At 39.4% G+C, this 16,736-nt stretch overlaps 1 protein-coding gene across 1 annotated transcript; it reads right to left on the bottom strand.

The window, feature by feature from the left end:
- Nucleotides 1-8,971: 8,971 nt before the first annotated feature.
- On the bottom strand, nt 8,972-15,550 carry LOC143132793 (cysteine-rich and transmembrane domain-containing protein 1-like). Its single transcript, XM_076292581.1, has 3 exons — nt 15,419-15,550; nt 11,755-12,068; nt 8,972-10,446 (listed from the first exon to the last, which is right to left on the bottom strand). The coding sequence occupies exons 2-3, from the start codon at nt 12,050-12,052 to the stop codon at nt 10,343-10,345; spliced, it is 402 nt and encodes a 133-aa protein (XP_076148696.1). The 5' UTR covers nt 12,053-12,068; nt 15,419-15,550; the 3' UTR covers nt 8,972-10,342.
- Between the last annotated feature and the right edge of the window lie 1,186 nt (nt 15,551-16,736).

The following is a 16,736-nucleotide window of genomic DNA, read 5'->3' as shown; positions in this document are numbered from 1 at the left end:
TGAGAAAACTAAGTCTTGTGCCCCCTCAACATGGGGATGAAATGACATCCCCACATTATCACCTTTTTGGAAATGTACAATTTATGTCGACTGAATCGCCCGGGCGGTGTACAGGCATCATCATGTGCCAACCGCATCGTAAGCAATGGTATGGTATGGTGACATTCAAGTTGTTGAGCTGAGAAAACTAAGTCTTGTGCCCCCTCAACATGGGGGTTAAATGGCATCCTCACATCATCAGCTTTCAGAAAATGTACAATTTATGCGGATTGAATCGCCCGGGCGGCGTACGGGCATCATCATGTGCCAACCGCGTCGTAAACAATGGTATGGTATAGTGACATTCAAGTTGTTGAGCTGAGAAAACTAAGTCTTGTGCCCCCTTAACATGGGGGTGAAATGACATCCCCACATCATCAGCTTTCTGAAAATGTACAATTTATGTCGACTGAATCGCCCGGGGGGCGTACGGGCATCATCATGTGCCAACCGCGTCATAAACAATGGTATGGTATAGTGAAATTTAAATTGTTGAGCTGAGAAAACTAAGTCTTGTGCCCCCTCAACATGGGGATGAAATGACATCCCCACATTATCACCTTTTTGGAAATGTACAATTTATGTCGACTGAATCGCCCGGGCGGTGTACAGGCATCATCATGTGCCAACCGCATCGTAAGCAATGGTATGGTATGGTGACATTCAAGTTGTTGAGCTGAGAAAACTAAGTCTTGTGCCCCCTCAACATGGGGGTTAAATGGCATCCTCACATCATCAGCTTTCAGAAAATGTACAATTTATGCGGATTGAATCGCCCGGGCGGCGTACGGGCATCATCATGTGCCAACCGCGTCGTAAACAATGGTATGGTATAGTGACATTCAAGTTGTTGAGCTGAGAAAACTAAGTCTTGTGCCCCCTCAATATGGGAGTGAAATGACATCCTCACATCATCAGCTTTCAGAAAATGTACAATTTATGCGGATTGAATCGCCCGGGCGGCCTACGGGCATCATCATGTGCCAACTGCGTCATAAACAATGGTTTGGTAAGTTGTTGGTAAGTTGTTGAGCTGAGAAAGCTAAGTCTTGTTGCCCCTCAACATGGGTGTGGTGGTGTTCCTGATGTGCCTGAGGTTGTGCCCGGTGGGTGTGGAGGTGTGCCTGGGGGGTGTGGAAGTGTGTTTAGTGGGTGTGGAGGTGTGCCATGGTGAGCAATCAGAGTTGCACATTAGACTCAGCCCAAGCTTTCCCAGGTCATTACTAGGTTCTTGCCCGTGCTGTAGGAATTACATTATATTCAACTTTATTGTCATTGCACGAGTGGAATACCTGTAGCGACATGCAGTCTTAATCCTGACCACTGGTGAAAATGAATAGGCTAATTGTGCATCCATGAAATGCGCCACTAGATGGTTCTATACACATACAATTTTGCAAGGTGTTGGTGGATTGTTTGGGTACTTCATCGCTACAACTACCAAGTGGAAATTAAAGTACATGAATTCCACTCTCACAGTACAAGGCACAATTCAAACAAGCATCCCAGTCTCACATGCATACATTGTATTGCCATATGCAAAACTTTATCGCACCGGTGCTACGTTGGTAAATCATCCATCGCACAAGCTGATTTCTATTGTAGCATGTGCGATGTACAGCCCTGCTGTTGGGTGTGCCTAGTGGGGGTGGGGGGTGCCTGTTGGTTTTGTCCTTTGGCTTGGATGATATTTTGTCAAAATTTGGCGCATCAGCATAGTAAGTGTAGATACCTGTTGAAATGTGGTGCAAGGCAGAACAAAAGGCATAGATTAGCTGATGGCATATAGCTGATGCTGTATGTATGGTATGTATGGATGCTGTACAGTGTTGCCACAGTTACCTTGAAAAAGTAATCTGATTACTGATTACTCCTTTAAAAAGTAACTTAGTTACTTTACTGATTACTTGATTTTAAAAGTAACTAAGTTAGATTACAAGTTACTTTATTAGTTACTTTCAGCAGCTGCCGACAACACCCCCACCGCCTCAACATAAAAATGATAACCGGTTTTGCCAATACTCACTATACTGGAAGTGCATTTGAACAGTAATGCCAACAATGTATAGCAGACATCCCAACCTAACCTACTTAGATACTGAAATGCAGATGTTTGTTCAATAATGTCTAGTCAGTACACCAAATAAGGAAGGCCTATTGATAGAAATTGTGATAGTAAAATATGTAGATTTTGGTAGTTTGGCCTTTTCATGTAGCCTTGGCAACTAGCCATCTAGTATAGGCCTGAGTAATATGCAAATGAAATTACACTTGTTAAACTCACCTCAACAAGTCTTTTGCAATCATTTAACCCGCCGTGAGCAATGCTAAAGTCACTGTTACAAACCAAAAAAAGTGGTCAAAATAGACTAACGCGTTACTAAGTAACGCGTTACTGGCATCACTGATGCTGTATGATATGAATGTTTGGCTTAGTGTAGTTCAGTAGTTCTCAAACCTTTTCTGTCATTCCCCACTTTGGAAGTGGGGAATTTTCAAGCCTTACCTGAGTATATGATTGTCCTTGTCAAAAAAGATAGGCACAAAAAACAACCACTGGTGTAGTCAAACACCTTAGGTGGCCTTATGGTAGACCAGTAGACTTGCACCGTAGTTGTGTTCACATGAAGAGAATTTGGGCTGATGTGTGTGAGGTGGTGTCAGAACATTCATGTAATGAACAACACTACACAGAAGATATTGAATCACCGGTTAGATCACATACACCAAATTCGCTGAGCAGCACATGTGTGATGTTGGGTAACGTCACTTCTGCTGACGTTCAAACAAAAGAGCTAGCTCGCTATGCCCTCCTCCTCCCCTCCTTTGTAATTGAAACTATCCTAAACGCGCATCTTGTCAGTGATTGGCTGGAACAGTTTGTTATGCTTATAGTCTAGGCTGGATCAAGTTGTTTTTGTTGTCGTTTTTGGAGCCTGGATGTCCTCAGAGACCGTGTTTTTTTAGTGTATTCATTCAGAGCACGGGCAGCTAGCGGATGGTGACGTGATGTTGGCTATATGTAACAAAAAATGTTTTAGCTTAGAAGCTGTTTAGAGCACCTTTAAGAAGTATTTTTCCTGAAGCAACTGTGTTTCAAGTTGCATTCAAGTTTAAACAGACAAATAAAGCATATCTAAAAATAGCTGGTAGCAGGGGCAGAGCCAGACATTGTAAACATTCGGGGCTTAGCCCATTTAATTTGTTTTTAAAATAACCCCTTAAATAATGACTTCTAGTGAATTTTGTGTAAACTAATGGACACATTGAGACTTAAAAAATGTGAAACTAACATTCAACAGATTCAAGGTATCTGACTGGCACTACACTGTGTAAAATTATAGTTTTGGGTCTTTCAAGAGGCAATATCTGTTCATATCTGTTTAGCATATACTTTGTTAATTAAGCGTTTCTTATGGTTTGTATATTATAGTATTTGTTTATTTTCATTAGGCTATTGTTTGATATGACATTATTGTTTATTATTGCTATTATCCTTCTTCCTCTTCCCTGATCTCATCTGTGTGACAAATATATAGAATATCTTATACTATAATATACATAATATTATGATATATTTTACAGTATGGCCAGTCATCATGATACAAGGGTATTTTAGAAGGAATGCATTATCATCTTGACATAGGCATTTCTAAATTATATTAATTTTGTAATTTAGCAAGATTATTCATAGGTTTCATCAGGTCCCTTTACACAGGTGCATAAAATCAAGCACCTAGATTATGAATGCAGACTGCATGGTGCTTGATTAACACACTTATGGAAAGGGCCCTTTCCTCTCAATATATCTTTTTTTTTTGTTAGTTAATAATTAGATTATAATTAAAACAACATAACATGACTTTTATATTTATGTGGACTCCTGGATTATAAGATCTGTGGTGGTGGATAGGATATCAACAAGGTTTTAAGGTAGGCTAACAGTTAACATTCTTTTGTGCAACATATGACACTGAAAAGTTGACATGGGCAGATAACTGTTAATGGGTTTTTCTGACATTTCAAAACAGTGTAGCCTAATTTATTACAAGACGAGGATCACTTTGTTTTGGGAGCTGGAATTTCTTATTCTGCAGTAGGCTTAGCTAGTAGCCTAGAAATCTAGACGCACCCTAGTGGCGATATAGGATGGCCCCGCCAGGCTACTTAGCTAGCCTATGAGAGTACTGAATTTGCCTTTTCCGCCGACGAACGAGGACATTTAACGTTAACGTTAAGCATTTAGGGAGCTAGCCAAGTATCCTAAAGTTAGCCTGCCTAACTAACTGACTGAAAGCTCTTAACGTGAAATCACCAACCTGAAACAACACCATCCGTCAGTTCACTGGGCGATGCTGTTGCTTGAACGGAGCTGGGTGGTCTTTTGAAAAACTTTCTAATATCCATAACGTTTCAACAACATGTACACAAAGTGTTTTATCCATAGGTTTTATCACAGACTGTAAACGTGACAGACTTCTGACAGAGGCTTTTTGGAACACCGAAGCCATGACGTAGCGTTGTCAAGGCAGCATTTTCACTGTATCTAAACAAATCAATCTAACCATTGAAATCAAAGATTCTAGAACAGAGCTCTGTTCTAGAATCTTTGATTGAAATCACCATAGCGGATAGCCCAGAGACCTGGCACAGATCGTGTTGCCAAATTATTTTTTAATATTGGGCTTTGAAAATAAGGGATATATTTCCTCAGTAATAGAGCATTTTGTGACATTTATAGAGAAACCGAGGGGAAGTTATATTGGAAATAAGAGTTGCCGGGAATTTAAAACACAAAAAAAAAGATTCGGGGCTTTTGAAAAAAGATTCGGGGCTTAAAGTGCGTATGTCAGGTTAAAAAACATTTTTGACAAATGAAGTGACATGAAGCAAGATAGTAGTGAGAAGTGATTTTTCTTGAAAAATCAACTATAAATACAATAGAACAATATTTACAGTTATTTTAATAACTACATTTATGAACATTCCAGGAAACATTCCAGACACAATGATGACCTCATAAGAGGTAGTCCAGCAAAATTGGTCAATTAAAACACATGGGATAAGGGATCATACAGTAGGTTTTTTTACACTGATGAGGCCAAAAACATGACTTCATTCCAGTATGTCATGCTAGAGTCTACTAACTGCCTGACATAAAAATATCCTGATACCTTTTTATCTTCATGGCAACCATTATTGATCTTAAAATGTGATGAAGAGGATATGGGTAAGTAGCAATGCTTGAAAATGCCAGTTGTGTCACTTGCCATCACATATAGGCCATTATATAGCCTAAACTAAGTAGAATCAGTAAGCAACTCATTAGTCTATGTTCCAATCATGGGCATATATGCTTTTCTTTAGAGACCTGACTATAAAACCATCAGTGTATATGTGCTACCACACATTTGCTCTTTATATACATCTGCTTATCAACTAATGTTAGCTATAGACAGACTATTAAGTTTCCTTACTGATTCTACTTAACTTGTTGTATATGAAAGCGATGTGATGGCAAATGACACAACTGCCATTTTGAAGCCATGATAATAGTGATTCGATCCTACTCACACCCCTAATCAATTTCTCACTGATGATTTGATGGCCATGATTTACCAAAATTTTGTAGCCTATTCGTCTTTACTTTGTCCCTGCCAGTCAGACTCATGCTTATGAACCACTGGTATGTCATAGAGAACATTTTTGGCCTTATCAGTGTAAAATAAAATGCAGTTAAAACCCATTCTCCCCTATGCTTAACTTTGCTGGACTCCCTCTTATGAGGTCATCACTGTGTCTGGAATGTTCATAAATTCAGTTATAAAAATAACTGTAAATATTGTTCTATTGTATTTAAAGTAGATTTTTCAAGAAAAATCACTACTCACTACTATCTTGCTTCATGTCCCTTCATTTGTCAAAAATGTTTTTTAACCTGACATACGCACTTTAAGCCCCCTAAGCCACCCCCTAGCTCCGCCACTGGCTGGTAGGCTAAATGTGCCCAAAAGTCATGCTTTTCATCAGACAGGCTTTGGTTTTAATAGCGCAGTTCTGTACAGGGTAAAGTAGGCCCTACGAACATAAATATAACCTTCTCCTACACCAAGACAAAATTGTTGCGTTGCGTAAAACTTAAAGTGAAATTAGAGGAGGATAATGCTTCCAAAATAATTAAAGGTTTTTTTCTTTTGAAGCACTGTACATCCCTGCTGTTGGGTGTGGTGATACCCGTTGAAAGGTGGTGCAAGGCCATTTTAAATGTAGGCCTAGATGTTGTTAATCACACTCATTACAGAGCTGACATTTGCCTCAGAGTTATGTAAAACTCAAATGGCTTTGTGCTCAGCAAAATAATATGATAGTACAATATTTTAGCATTAGCAGGATGTTTCATCTATCCATCTAGGTAACCTTGCATTTAAAAGTGGTTGCAAGTAAAGAAACCATATGTTTCACACACATATTCCTGAAATGTTGTACTCATAGGGCAGGTAAAACAGTAATTAGGAAATCTGTGTCATACACCCAGTCTTATACAATGCAATATTAGTCAACTGATGTAACCTATGATCTTAAATCAATAATATGTCACAGGGGAACACCAATTCATGGACACATGCATGTGTCTTCCAGCTGTGATGTCCCTGAAGGATGCGCTGCAGGATGAGAGCGGCTCCAGTGCCTGAGTGTGGTCATCTTCATTGACCAAGCATCTACACAAGATGACCACAAATGTATGCCTTAAATTGTGTGGATTAACAAAAGTATTGATATAATACCCTTAATATGGGGTTAAAACATCAGCTTAATTAAACATCGACGTCCAGTCCTTTGTGTCCGGTAAAATGATTTTTATTTCTCCGGCAGTTGCAATTGATATCAGTGGTTAATATGAGTGCCCTCAGTAAACAGCACAACAGGCAAACAGCAAACAGTTGGAAACCGTCACGCAATTGGCTTCTTAAGAGATCGCGAGATTGCGAGCGCGCACTCACCTACGCAGTAAGACGCACGCCCTCTCGATAGCACTGACTACGCTACCGGACATCGGCAAAATTAACGGGAAGGTCACGTCATGAAGCAGGATCTGAACCTGCGACGCTGGCACAATGCTTCAAGTGCTTTAAACAGCGACGTGCTACGGGAGCGCTGTTTGATGTAGTGATCGGTGTTCTTTCCATTATGACAGTCTCGTGACGCTGGCCGTAGCGTGCGTGTGTCAAAGGCCCTCCTTATAGTAAAAAATTATTTTTATTTCTCCGGCAGTTGCAATTGATATCAGTGGTTAAAATGAGTGCCCTCAGTAAACAGCACAACAGGCAAACAGCAAACAGTTGGAAACAGTCACGCAATTGGCTTCTTAAGAGATCGCGAGATCGCGCGCCCGCACTCACGCACGCACGCAGGCTACCGGACATCGGTAAAATGAACGGAAGACCGTGTGACAGGGCTGGTCACGTCATTAAGCAGGATCTGAACCTGCGACGCTGGCACAATGCTTCAAGTGCTTTAAACAGCGACGTCCAGTCCATTGTGCTACGGGAGCGCTGTTTGATGTAGTGCTCGGTGTTCTATCCATTATGACATTCTCGTGACGCTGGCCGTAGCATGCGTGTGTCAAAGGCCCTCTTATAGTAAAAAAATATTTTTATTTCTCCGGCAGTTGCAATTGATATCAGTGGTTAATATGAGTGCCCTCAGTAAACAGCACAACAGGCAAACAGCAAACAGTTGGAAACAGTCACGCAATTGGCTTCTTAAGAGATCGCGAGATCGCGCGCGCGCACGCACCTACGCACGCACGCCCTCGCGATTGCACTGACTACGCTACCGGACATCGGCAAAATTAACGGGAAGGTCACGTCATGAAGCAGGATCTGAACCTGCGACGCTGGCACAATGCTTCAAGTGCTTTAAACAGCTACGTCCAGTCCATTGTGCTATGGGAGCACTGTTTGATGTAGTGCTTGGTGTTCTATCCATTATGACAGTCTCGTGACGCTGGCCGTAGCGTGCGTGTGTCAAAGGCCCTCCTTCTCGTAAAAAATGATTTTTTATTTCTCCGGCTGTTGCAATTGATATCAGTGGTTAATATGAGTGCCCTCAGTAAACATCACAACAGGCAAACAGCAAACAGTTGTAAACAGTCACGCAATTGGCTTCTTAAGAGATCGTGAGATCGCACGCCCGCACACAGGCTACCGGACATCGGTAAAATGAACGGAAGACCGCGTGACAGGGCTGGTCACGTCATGAAGCAGGATTAGAACCTGCGACGCTGGCACAATGCTTCAAGTGCTTTAAACAGCAACGTCCAGTCCATTGTGCTACGGGAGCGCTGTTTGATGTAGTGCTCGGTGTTCTATCCATTATGACAGTCTCGTGACGCTGGCCGTAGCGTGCGTGTGTCAAAGGCCCTCCTTATAGTAAAAAATGATTTTTATTTCTCCGGCACTTGCAATTGATATCAGTGGTTAAAATGAGTGCCCTCAGTAAACAGCACAACAGGCAGACAGCAAACAGTTAAAAACAGTCATGCAATTGGCTTCTTAAGAGATCGCGCGCACGCGCGCACGCGCGCACAGACGCACGCAAGGCCCTCCTTCTCGTAAAAAAATGATTTTTATTTCTCCGGCTGTTGCAATTGATATCAGTGGTTAATATAAGTGCCCTCAGTAAACAGCACAACAGACAGACAGTAAACAGTTAGAAACAGTCACGCAATTGGCTTCTTAAGAGATCGCGGGATCGCGCGCCCGCACGTACGCACGCATGATTTTTATTTCTCTGTTTGTTGCAATTGATATCAATGATTAATATGAATGCCCTCAGTAAATAGCACAACAAACACAAAGCAAACAGTCACAAACAGTCACGCACTTGGCGGCTTGACTGCAAAAGTGAATGATGAACTCCATAGCCAAAATGTATTTTGAATAATTTATTTTCTCTTAAGCCAAGGCATGTTTCAATACGTATTTTTATATCTTTTGCTATTTAAAAACATAACAATAATGCAAATAGTAATCTGAGAAGAACAAGACAATAAACATGTATTTCTAATTATCAAAATGCAAATAATTTAAAATAGATATTCAAGACAAAATCATTTAACAGTATACAGCATCTCCTAAAGATCTTAAGCAAAAAAGTTTTTAAAAAATATTGAAGCATCAAAATATGCAACCCCTGAATTATGTGTTTCACAATTTCTTTCCTTCTGCTTTCCAGTATAGCTCTGCCTTAATCAGGAACCCTCTCATATTTATGCCTCTCATATCTAATATTGTATCTAGGTATTCATGCAGATTTCTATTGTTTATGGGCTTTGGTGACGAGCATTAAAATGAAAACTCTGTACAGAATAATCTAATGTCTTGCCAAACTGACAAATTTGGCGTGTTTTCTTTCCTGTGGTCCAGTGTGGTGGAGTTGAACAGTGCCTAGAGTAGGCCTACTTTTTTAATTTGGTTGACTGGGAAGACAGCAGCCCCTCATGGTCAAAAAAGAATGTATAACCCAAATGTGTGCTTGAACTGACAGAGTATGCATTTGAATAATGGACTGAAAGGTTGTCAAGGCAGACTGGGAATGAGATAAGTGATTCTGTTGCCCTGGTACGTTTTGGCCTCAACAGCTTTCGACTGTTTGCCTGACCGACGCACCACTCCTGACCTGATGGATAGAGCTGAAGCTTCAGGGGGATTGTGGAAACAGGAATGGAAGTGTGGGTGCACTGGGATGCCTTCATAAGTCAGAGATGAAGACGGAAATAGGACAGAGGTAGAGTGAAATGGAAGGCCTGGACACCATGCTGATGGAGTGAGGATTGGATCTAATCCATCTCGTCACTCATTCGTCAAGCATGGGTCAAGTCAGGGCACTTTATCCTTCGATCAGATGCAGAGATGATACACATTTATTTGCTGTCATGCAATCTACTCTGTCAAAGCCTATGGTAAATGTAAGATTTAAATTCATGTCTTTTAACATGATTGCCTGAGTTTAAAAAAATACATCTGTTTCACGCACAGACGCCAGGTATTGTATTTTGGGAATGCTGCTTTCAATACTAATTTGAATGTGGACAACATTTGTTAAGTGGTTTGCATTAATATTTAACTCAACCAGAGAGAGGTGTGTATTTAGAAAGCATGTAGCTGGGCAACAGATGTCCAGGGGATAGTAAGCTACGGCAGGAGAAAAAGAAGAGGGCTTAGGGCTCCATAACTGGTGGGGCCACAAGTTTGGGAGTGCAGTACAGGTGGGCATAGTACAGTCTAAAGTGATCAAAACTTTATGTTAGCATGTCCCATAGACAGCAGCAGCAGAGTGCAGTCCAGCATGCAGTCAGACAAGTGTCCGCAGAGTCATCACGTCTCCTGTCCTCCACCACATACACTGAAACAGAAAGAGAGGTGAGCAATGAGAAATATACAGGGAGATATTTACAAATGATAAAAACAGCTAGAACTCGTAAATGTAAAAGAATCCAACAAAACATTGTGAGGGAATACATTTGCTGCATGTTGCTTGCAAAATTTGTATTTTGATGCCAAAGTGACATCACACTTGTCGCAGCTCTCTCTATTTCATAAAGGCCTTTGATAAAAGACAGTTTCCCCTACTCTGTAGTTATGGATGCTGTGTCTGTTTACTTTGAACTGACAAGTGACGTTCAACACAATAAAACTGTTAATTATTCCCACAACATGCCTTATATAGTATGTGAACAACATATCAAATATGAATGTTATTATATTTAACATGTCAAGTTCAACATACTTAGTTTTTTTTATCAAACTTAAGAGTTGACTGTGTATGTTTAGTCTTCAAGGCTTGAGCAGATCTACTGTGTGCCTCACACTTATAGTAGATGTAACCACAGCCTGTTGCTTCTCTATTTTTAATAATTTGTTTTTTTCATGCATATGTAGTAGACAAATTGGTCCTACTTGTTACAGGTTCGATACTTTACTAAAAATGACTCTGAATGTGTTACTAAATAACTTATTGAATCCGCTGGCGCGTCGGAGTCCGGTTCGCCCTGTCGGGACTTATTTTCCCCATAATGACCGGCGTTCTATACATTATCCCTTACTTATAGTATGAGTCCCTGATTATATGTTGTATGATAGATAGATAGATAGATAGATAGATACTTTATTGATCCCCAGGGGGAAATTCAAGGTCTCAGTAGCATACAGACAACACACACATATTCACTAACAGCAGAAAAAGTAATTAAAGTATATAATATAAAAACACAGTTAAGCAATAAGGACAGTAGAATATAAAGAATATACTAAATACACCAAAATACAAATTATAATAACTAACACTTAATCTAAATTAATTCTAAAAAACAGTATCCACATAGTGGTGATTAATCAATCAAGAGTGGTGATTAATCAATCAATCTTTTTTTTAAAAAAAGAAAGAAAAAACAACAACATACATCTTTTTTTTTTTTTTAAATGGATGGATTTATAGCATTTTGAAAAAAAATAACTTTGAATTTATCATCAACAATATTTTTGTTTGAGTTAATTATTTAAATCAACATGTTCTAACTGAGCCAAAAAAAAACATTTTAACAGGATAAATGGAATATTCACAAAATGTGTGGGTACAGGTAAAAAATGTAATTTTCCTGAAAACTATTGAAATGGATTTATAGTGTTTTGGAAAAGAGCTCCTCGTATGTACCTGTGTTCTTAGGCCCTTCCTCGTACATTGGGCCAGCTGGTGGAGCATTTTGCCATCCAAATGGTTGTTGTTGTGGATATCCTTGATAGGGTGGCTGACCAGGTCCTGGGTAAGGCCCACCCGGTCCAGCAGGGTAGTTTGGATACGCTGGGTTTTGAGGAGGGAAGCCTGTGTTGGGCTGTTCCATGTTGACAGGGTAGCCCTGTGGAGGGTATCCGTGTGGAGGGTATCCCTGAGCAGGATAGCCGGGCGCTGTGGGACCTGGCCCAGGGTATGGAGGTGGTTGTTCAAAATTCATTTCCAATCACTGTTGGCTGTGGAAGCAAAAAACATTTGTTGATAAGTACAAATAAAAAAATGGAACATCCTGTATGAAATCTACATTGCCCTGGGGTGGATGGGGATTCATTTCTCTATGAGGAGGGGGCATTCTTACAATAGTGAAAGAAACGCAAAATGATTATGAGGAAACGCAAAATTATTGAGAGGGAATACAAAATGATTATGAGGGAATGCAAAATGATTGCGAGGGAATGCAAAACCATTTATTAACTGGTTGTCCTTGACGGAAATCTAATTAATTAGAATCTATAATTCGAGCTTTGACATGTCACATTGTCCTGCTGGAAGTATCCATCAGAAGATATAGGTACACTGTGGGTACAGGGTTGGACATGGTCAGCAACAATACTCAGGTAGGCTGTGGCACTTAGGTCTACATCACTGTTGGAGACAGGTAACGACGAGTGAATTCAGCTGTGCTTAATGGAGCATAACTTAAAAAAATAATAATAATTTAAAACAACAACAGAGATTGCGAGGGTTGAGTACCTTTCACATGTCAACTAATGTTAACCCAAGGTACTGTTTTTCTGATCATTTACTTGTGACCAGAACAATTGAAGAGGGTACCAATTTTTGAAAAACATAATTTGGAAAACACCTGCTGCTTGACAGAACACTATGTTCTGACTTATTTTCACCAGTGGTACCAGTTTGGTAAGGCATGAGCTTTTGGTTGCCAAATCTAAATGGCTGCCAGGATTACCTGTCTTTGTAGGATTACCTGAGCTGTGTGTGTGTGTGTGTGTGTGTGTGTGTGTGTGTGTGTGTGTGTGTGTGTGTGTGTGTGTGTGTGTGTGTGTGCCTTCAGGTACTCAGATCCTCAAATATTTCTATGTAGCCAAAATCTGGATTGTTTTTATCCAGAGGTTAAACAGGTTAATATGAAAAAGAAACGGTTGTTTGAATGTTTTACGGAAGGTAGGCTAAACATTTGGCCAGTCACTAACATAGCCAAGCCAAGATAAACAACGGTTTTCCATTCTATGTAATCTTTAAAGACATTTAATTTAAGGAGTGTCTGTATTGAGAAACTGACGTGTCCTGCAAAACCAGCCAGAGAACATAAGATAAGATAAGAACATTTTCAATGGCCTTTTATTCAGAGTCCTACCTCCTAATGAAATCAGGCAAATGTAAATATTAACAGCTGAATGTACAGTGGCTTCAATTAGTAATGGTGGATGAAAGCCATTTAGCACTCTGGCAATCTGTTTCTATCAGACTGCTGTGTGTACCTGTACGAATTTACATCATGCATGCAACATAACCAGATTAAGCTGGACCTAGGTCAAAACAAGACAACTCTCTGTTATTGTCTGTGATTGCAATGACACCACTTACATTGCATTGTCATGAGGAACACTGAAATTGACCTTCGCTTCAACAAAGAGAATTTGAACATTTATGACATCACCCATATATCTGACAAACCAGTACCATGTCTGAATTATGGGTGGCACAAAAAAGGTGTTCATATCCATTAAGGAAACTGTGTGTCTGATGCACATGTAAAACCCACATACAGAATGCAAAGCAACAGAAATCTACTATTCGTATTATTCTAAAGAGCCGTGGTAGTGTCGCAACCGGACAATTTGTCAAAATGCGACATGCTAATGCATTTTACTTTACTTACTGCATCGCTTCATATTAAAACACAATTCCCAAATCACAAGAAAAAAATATGAAATAATAAAAATGTTTAGATTCAAAGAAGAATTACCACCAAACTGCTTATTTGATACTCTATATGCCTAAACGTTCAATCAGCTTGATAACTTGGGGAACAGTTAGTTATGAAATCCCTTAACACATTGGGTCAACTACCATACTGGCAGTTTGTTAGGTAAGATACCACAATATAATTCTAGACCTAGTAGCCTATTGACAGCCTAATTGCTGTGAACAAAACAGATCACAAAACCAAGTTCTTGAACGTTTCAATGAAAATAAAGAATACAAATTGATTGGATTACTTGATGCCTATTAATTTCACTTCTGGTAAGTCACAAGAGTGAGTAAAGCATAACTGTAGTAGAAAATAGCAGCTAGGTGCTCATTATCTAATCTATGTGTGCCCAAGGAGTGGTTTCACCAACTGGTAGGGATAGACAAGTTGCCTACCGATTTTTATAGTAGCCAGACATTAGGGACAGTATCTGCTATGTGTAGCTCAACACAGGCTAGTTCAATGACAAATCTCCTCTTCTTTCCAATGCTAATAGAACATTTACAACAAACGTAACATTTCCATGGAAGCTACCTTCAAATGGCCTTGCAAAACATTTCTCTGTTTGTGAACACTCAATGACCCGTGACGTGTTGTTTCCACAACAAACTGACTCATCCACCAATAGCCCTCTGGGATCCCATTAGCTGCAAGAAGGACACCAAACACATAAAAATACCTAGTTGAACAATAATGGTGGCCACTCCCTCTGTCTAGCTATTCTCATTCTAAGTTCACACCTGACACCAGAAGCTTGTATTTGTTACACCTTACAAAAGGAGACCACAGGTGTGATGTGAAAACTTAATGCATTTTCACTAAGCCAAATTGACTTTTATAGGGCACTTCCATTAAATATTAAAGGATTAACATTGTGTTTAAACATATGCTTATAAGTAAGCATATTTTACATCTTAACAAGTCTTATCTTTTCCTTCATTGGTTAACATTATTTCTTCTTTTGCCTAGACGACACATAGGCCAATTTTACCTTATTGACTACATAGCCTATAGGCTAGTATCCAAAGCTTAGGTCCACATCTGTTAAATATTTTAGAGACAGCTAACGACAGCAAGTGGAACCCAGCTGTGTTGATATTAATTACTTAAATACATGAATAATAATAATAATAATAATAATAATAATAAGGAGAAGAAGAAGATGAAGAAGAAGAAGAAGAAGAAGAAGAACAACAACAACATTAATAGCCTAATATATGTGACGTAGGCTATGTAGCCTTGGCCTGTAGCCTACATCCCAGGTTTGCCTGCGCACTTATCACCGGTGACAGAATAAAAAAATATATACCCTAGATCTAATTACTCGGCGTTGTAATCACATGATCTTGAACTAATATAACACAATGGGCTATTGAGGAACCATCATGCCTCCAGAGAAATAACACGACAACTAAGAGTAGTGTCACTTTCAGTCAAACATTAAACCATGAGTATTGATCTCTACCCCATGTAGGATGGGAGACAGCCATAGCCTAGGAAATTAGATGTGCGCATTTATGAAGCCCAAGACCCCATGACAGGGAATGATAAGAATTACGAACAGGCTCGTTTTTAATGAATATCACTTACCGCAAGGAGAAAAAACTCCAAAAACACTTCACCACACACGCAATGAGGGATCAGACTGATTTCACTTTATCGCTTTCGGTGGTAGCCTACGTCGAAAGGGAGCATAGATCGCAACTGATGTTGCAGCGGAGTGATGTCATTGCAGACGTAACTGGCACCTAGCGGTAGGCTACTTTACATGATGACCAATGTTCATGAGTCATCCGGTAGAAGCCTGACCCCAAGCGGATTGAGGACAGAATCAATTTTAATGCAGATCAACGTCATCACATTTGTCACAAAAAAAGCATTGATCACACACTTGTTCCGCACAGAACAAACAAACAAACAAACATAGGCTATCAAAATTGCCAATAAGTAGCCTAAATTCATATAACCTTAAACAAAAATGTCCAACTTAGTAGGCTTATACTTTGAATACATTGAATCCTTTGAATCCTAAAAAAAGTTTGACTTGGATGTGGAAAATGGTTTAATGTGGGAAATTACACTATAGCTTGGTTTACGCATAAGGTAATGTGAAATATGTGAAACATTGCTTGCACTAATCGACATCTTTTCCTGGCAATGATGTACAAGAAGACCTCACATTGCCTAATCCCACCAGCTTGTATAGCTGTAACACAGTTCCATGCGATTCCACTTCCTTTTGGCTACTCAAGGATCCGGTTTCATTCTGTGGAAAGCCTGTATCTCGCAGAGAAACAATTTGTTTCAGTGGCAACCTCTCAATTAATTTAATCAACTTAAACTTATAATTGACACAAAAACACTGCACTGAATTGTAGGTTGAATCATGTTTAGTCAGGGCAAGTGTACTAAGTGTATGTTAAAGGTACAGTCAGGGATTTCCAGGAAGTTACATTTGTTTGTGTTTATGTATATATATATATATATATATATATATATATATATAGATTTATTAGCAGACACTTTTGTGTATATTGTTATTATTATTATTATTATTATTATTAATAAACAAAACAATATTAAGTTATTGTACTGAGAATCCTGTCATAAATGAGATTATTTCAGATACACTTCATTACGGTATCAAAAATGTTACGTTGCTCTTGTAGACGCTGAGTTGATCAACTCTTTGTTCAGAATTAGAGAAATATACGACAAAAGTAAGTGTGCCCTGTGCAATATACTTGGCTATCAAATGATTCAAAATTGCATTCAAAAGTTGACTAATTACCAAACAAGTTGACTAATTACCAAACAAAAAAACAAATACTATAGAAAGACTATATTGAAAATATAGGGCTAAAAAATGATACATGTATTTGGGATCTACAAATGGGAACACAGAACA

The sequence above is a fragment of the Alosa pseudoharengus genome, unplaced genomic scaffold, assembly GCF_046254945.1.
Source record: "Alosa pseudoharengus isolate Yale_2024_CS ecotype anadromous, Long Island Sound unplaced genomic scaffold, YU_APseudo_1.1 YU_APseudo_1.1_scf_19, whole genome shotgun sequence".
NCBI lineage: Eukaryota > Metazoa > Chordata > Actinopteri > Clupeiformes > Clupeidae > Alosa > Alosa pseudoharengus.
Note: the sequence above shows the minus strand (reverse complement) of the source record. Positions and strands in the feature narration are given on the sequence as shown.

What these genes read in the sequence shown, in the direction of transcription:
- LOC143132793 (XM_076292581.1), bottom strand. Translation starts at nt 12,052, where the DNA reads ATGAATTTTGAACAACCACCTCCATACCCTGGGCCAGGTCCCACAGCG. An exon ending in GGAAGGGCCTAAGAACACAG is followed by an intron (nt 10,447 to 11,754) that starts GTACATACGAGG and finishes TTTCTGTTTCAG; the next exon opens with TGTATGTGGTGGAGGACAGG.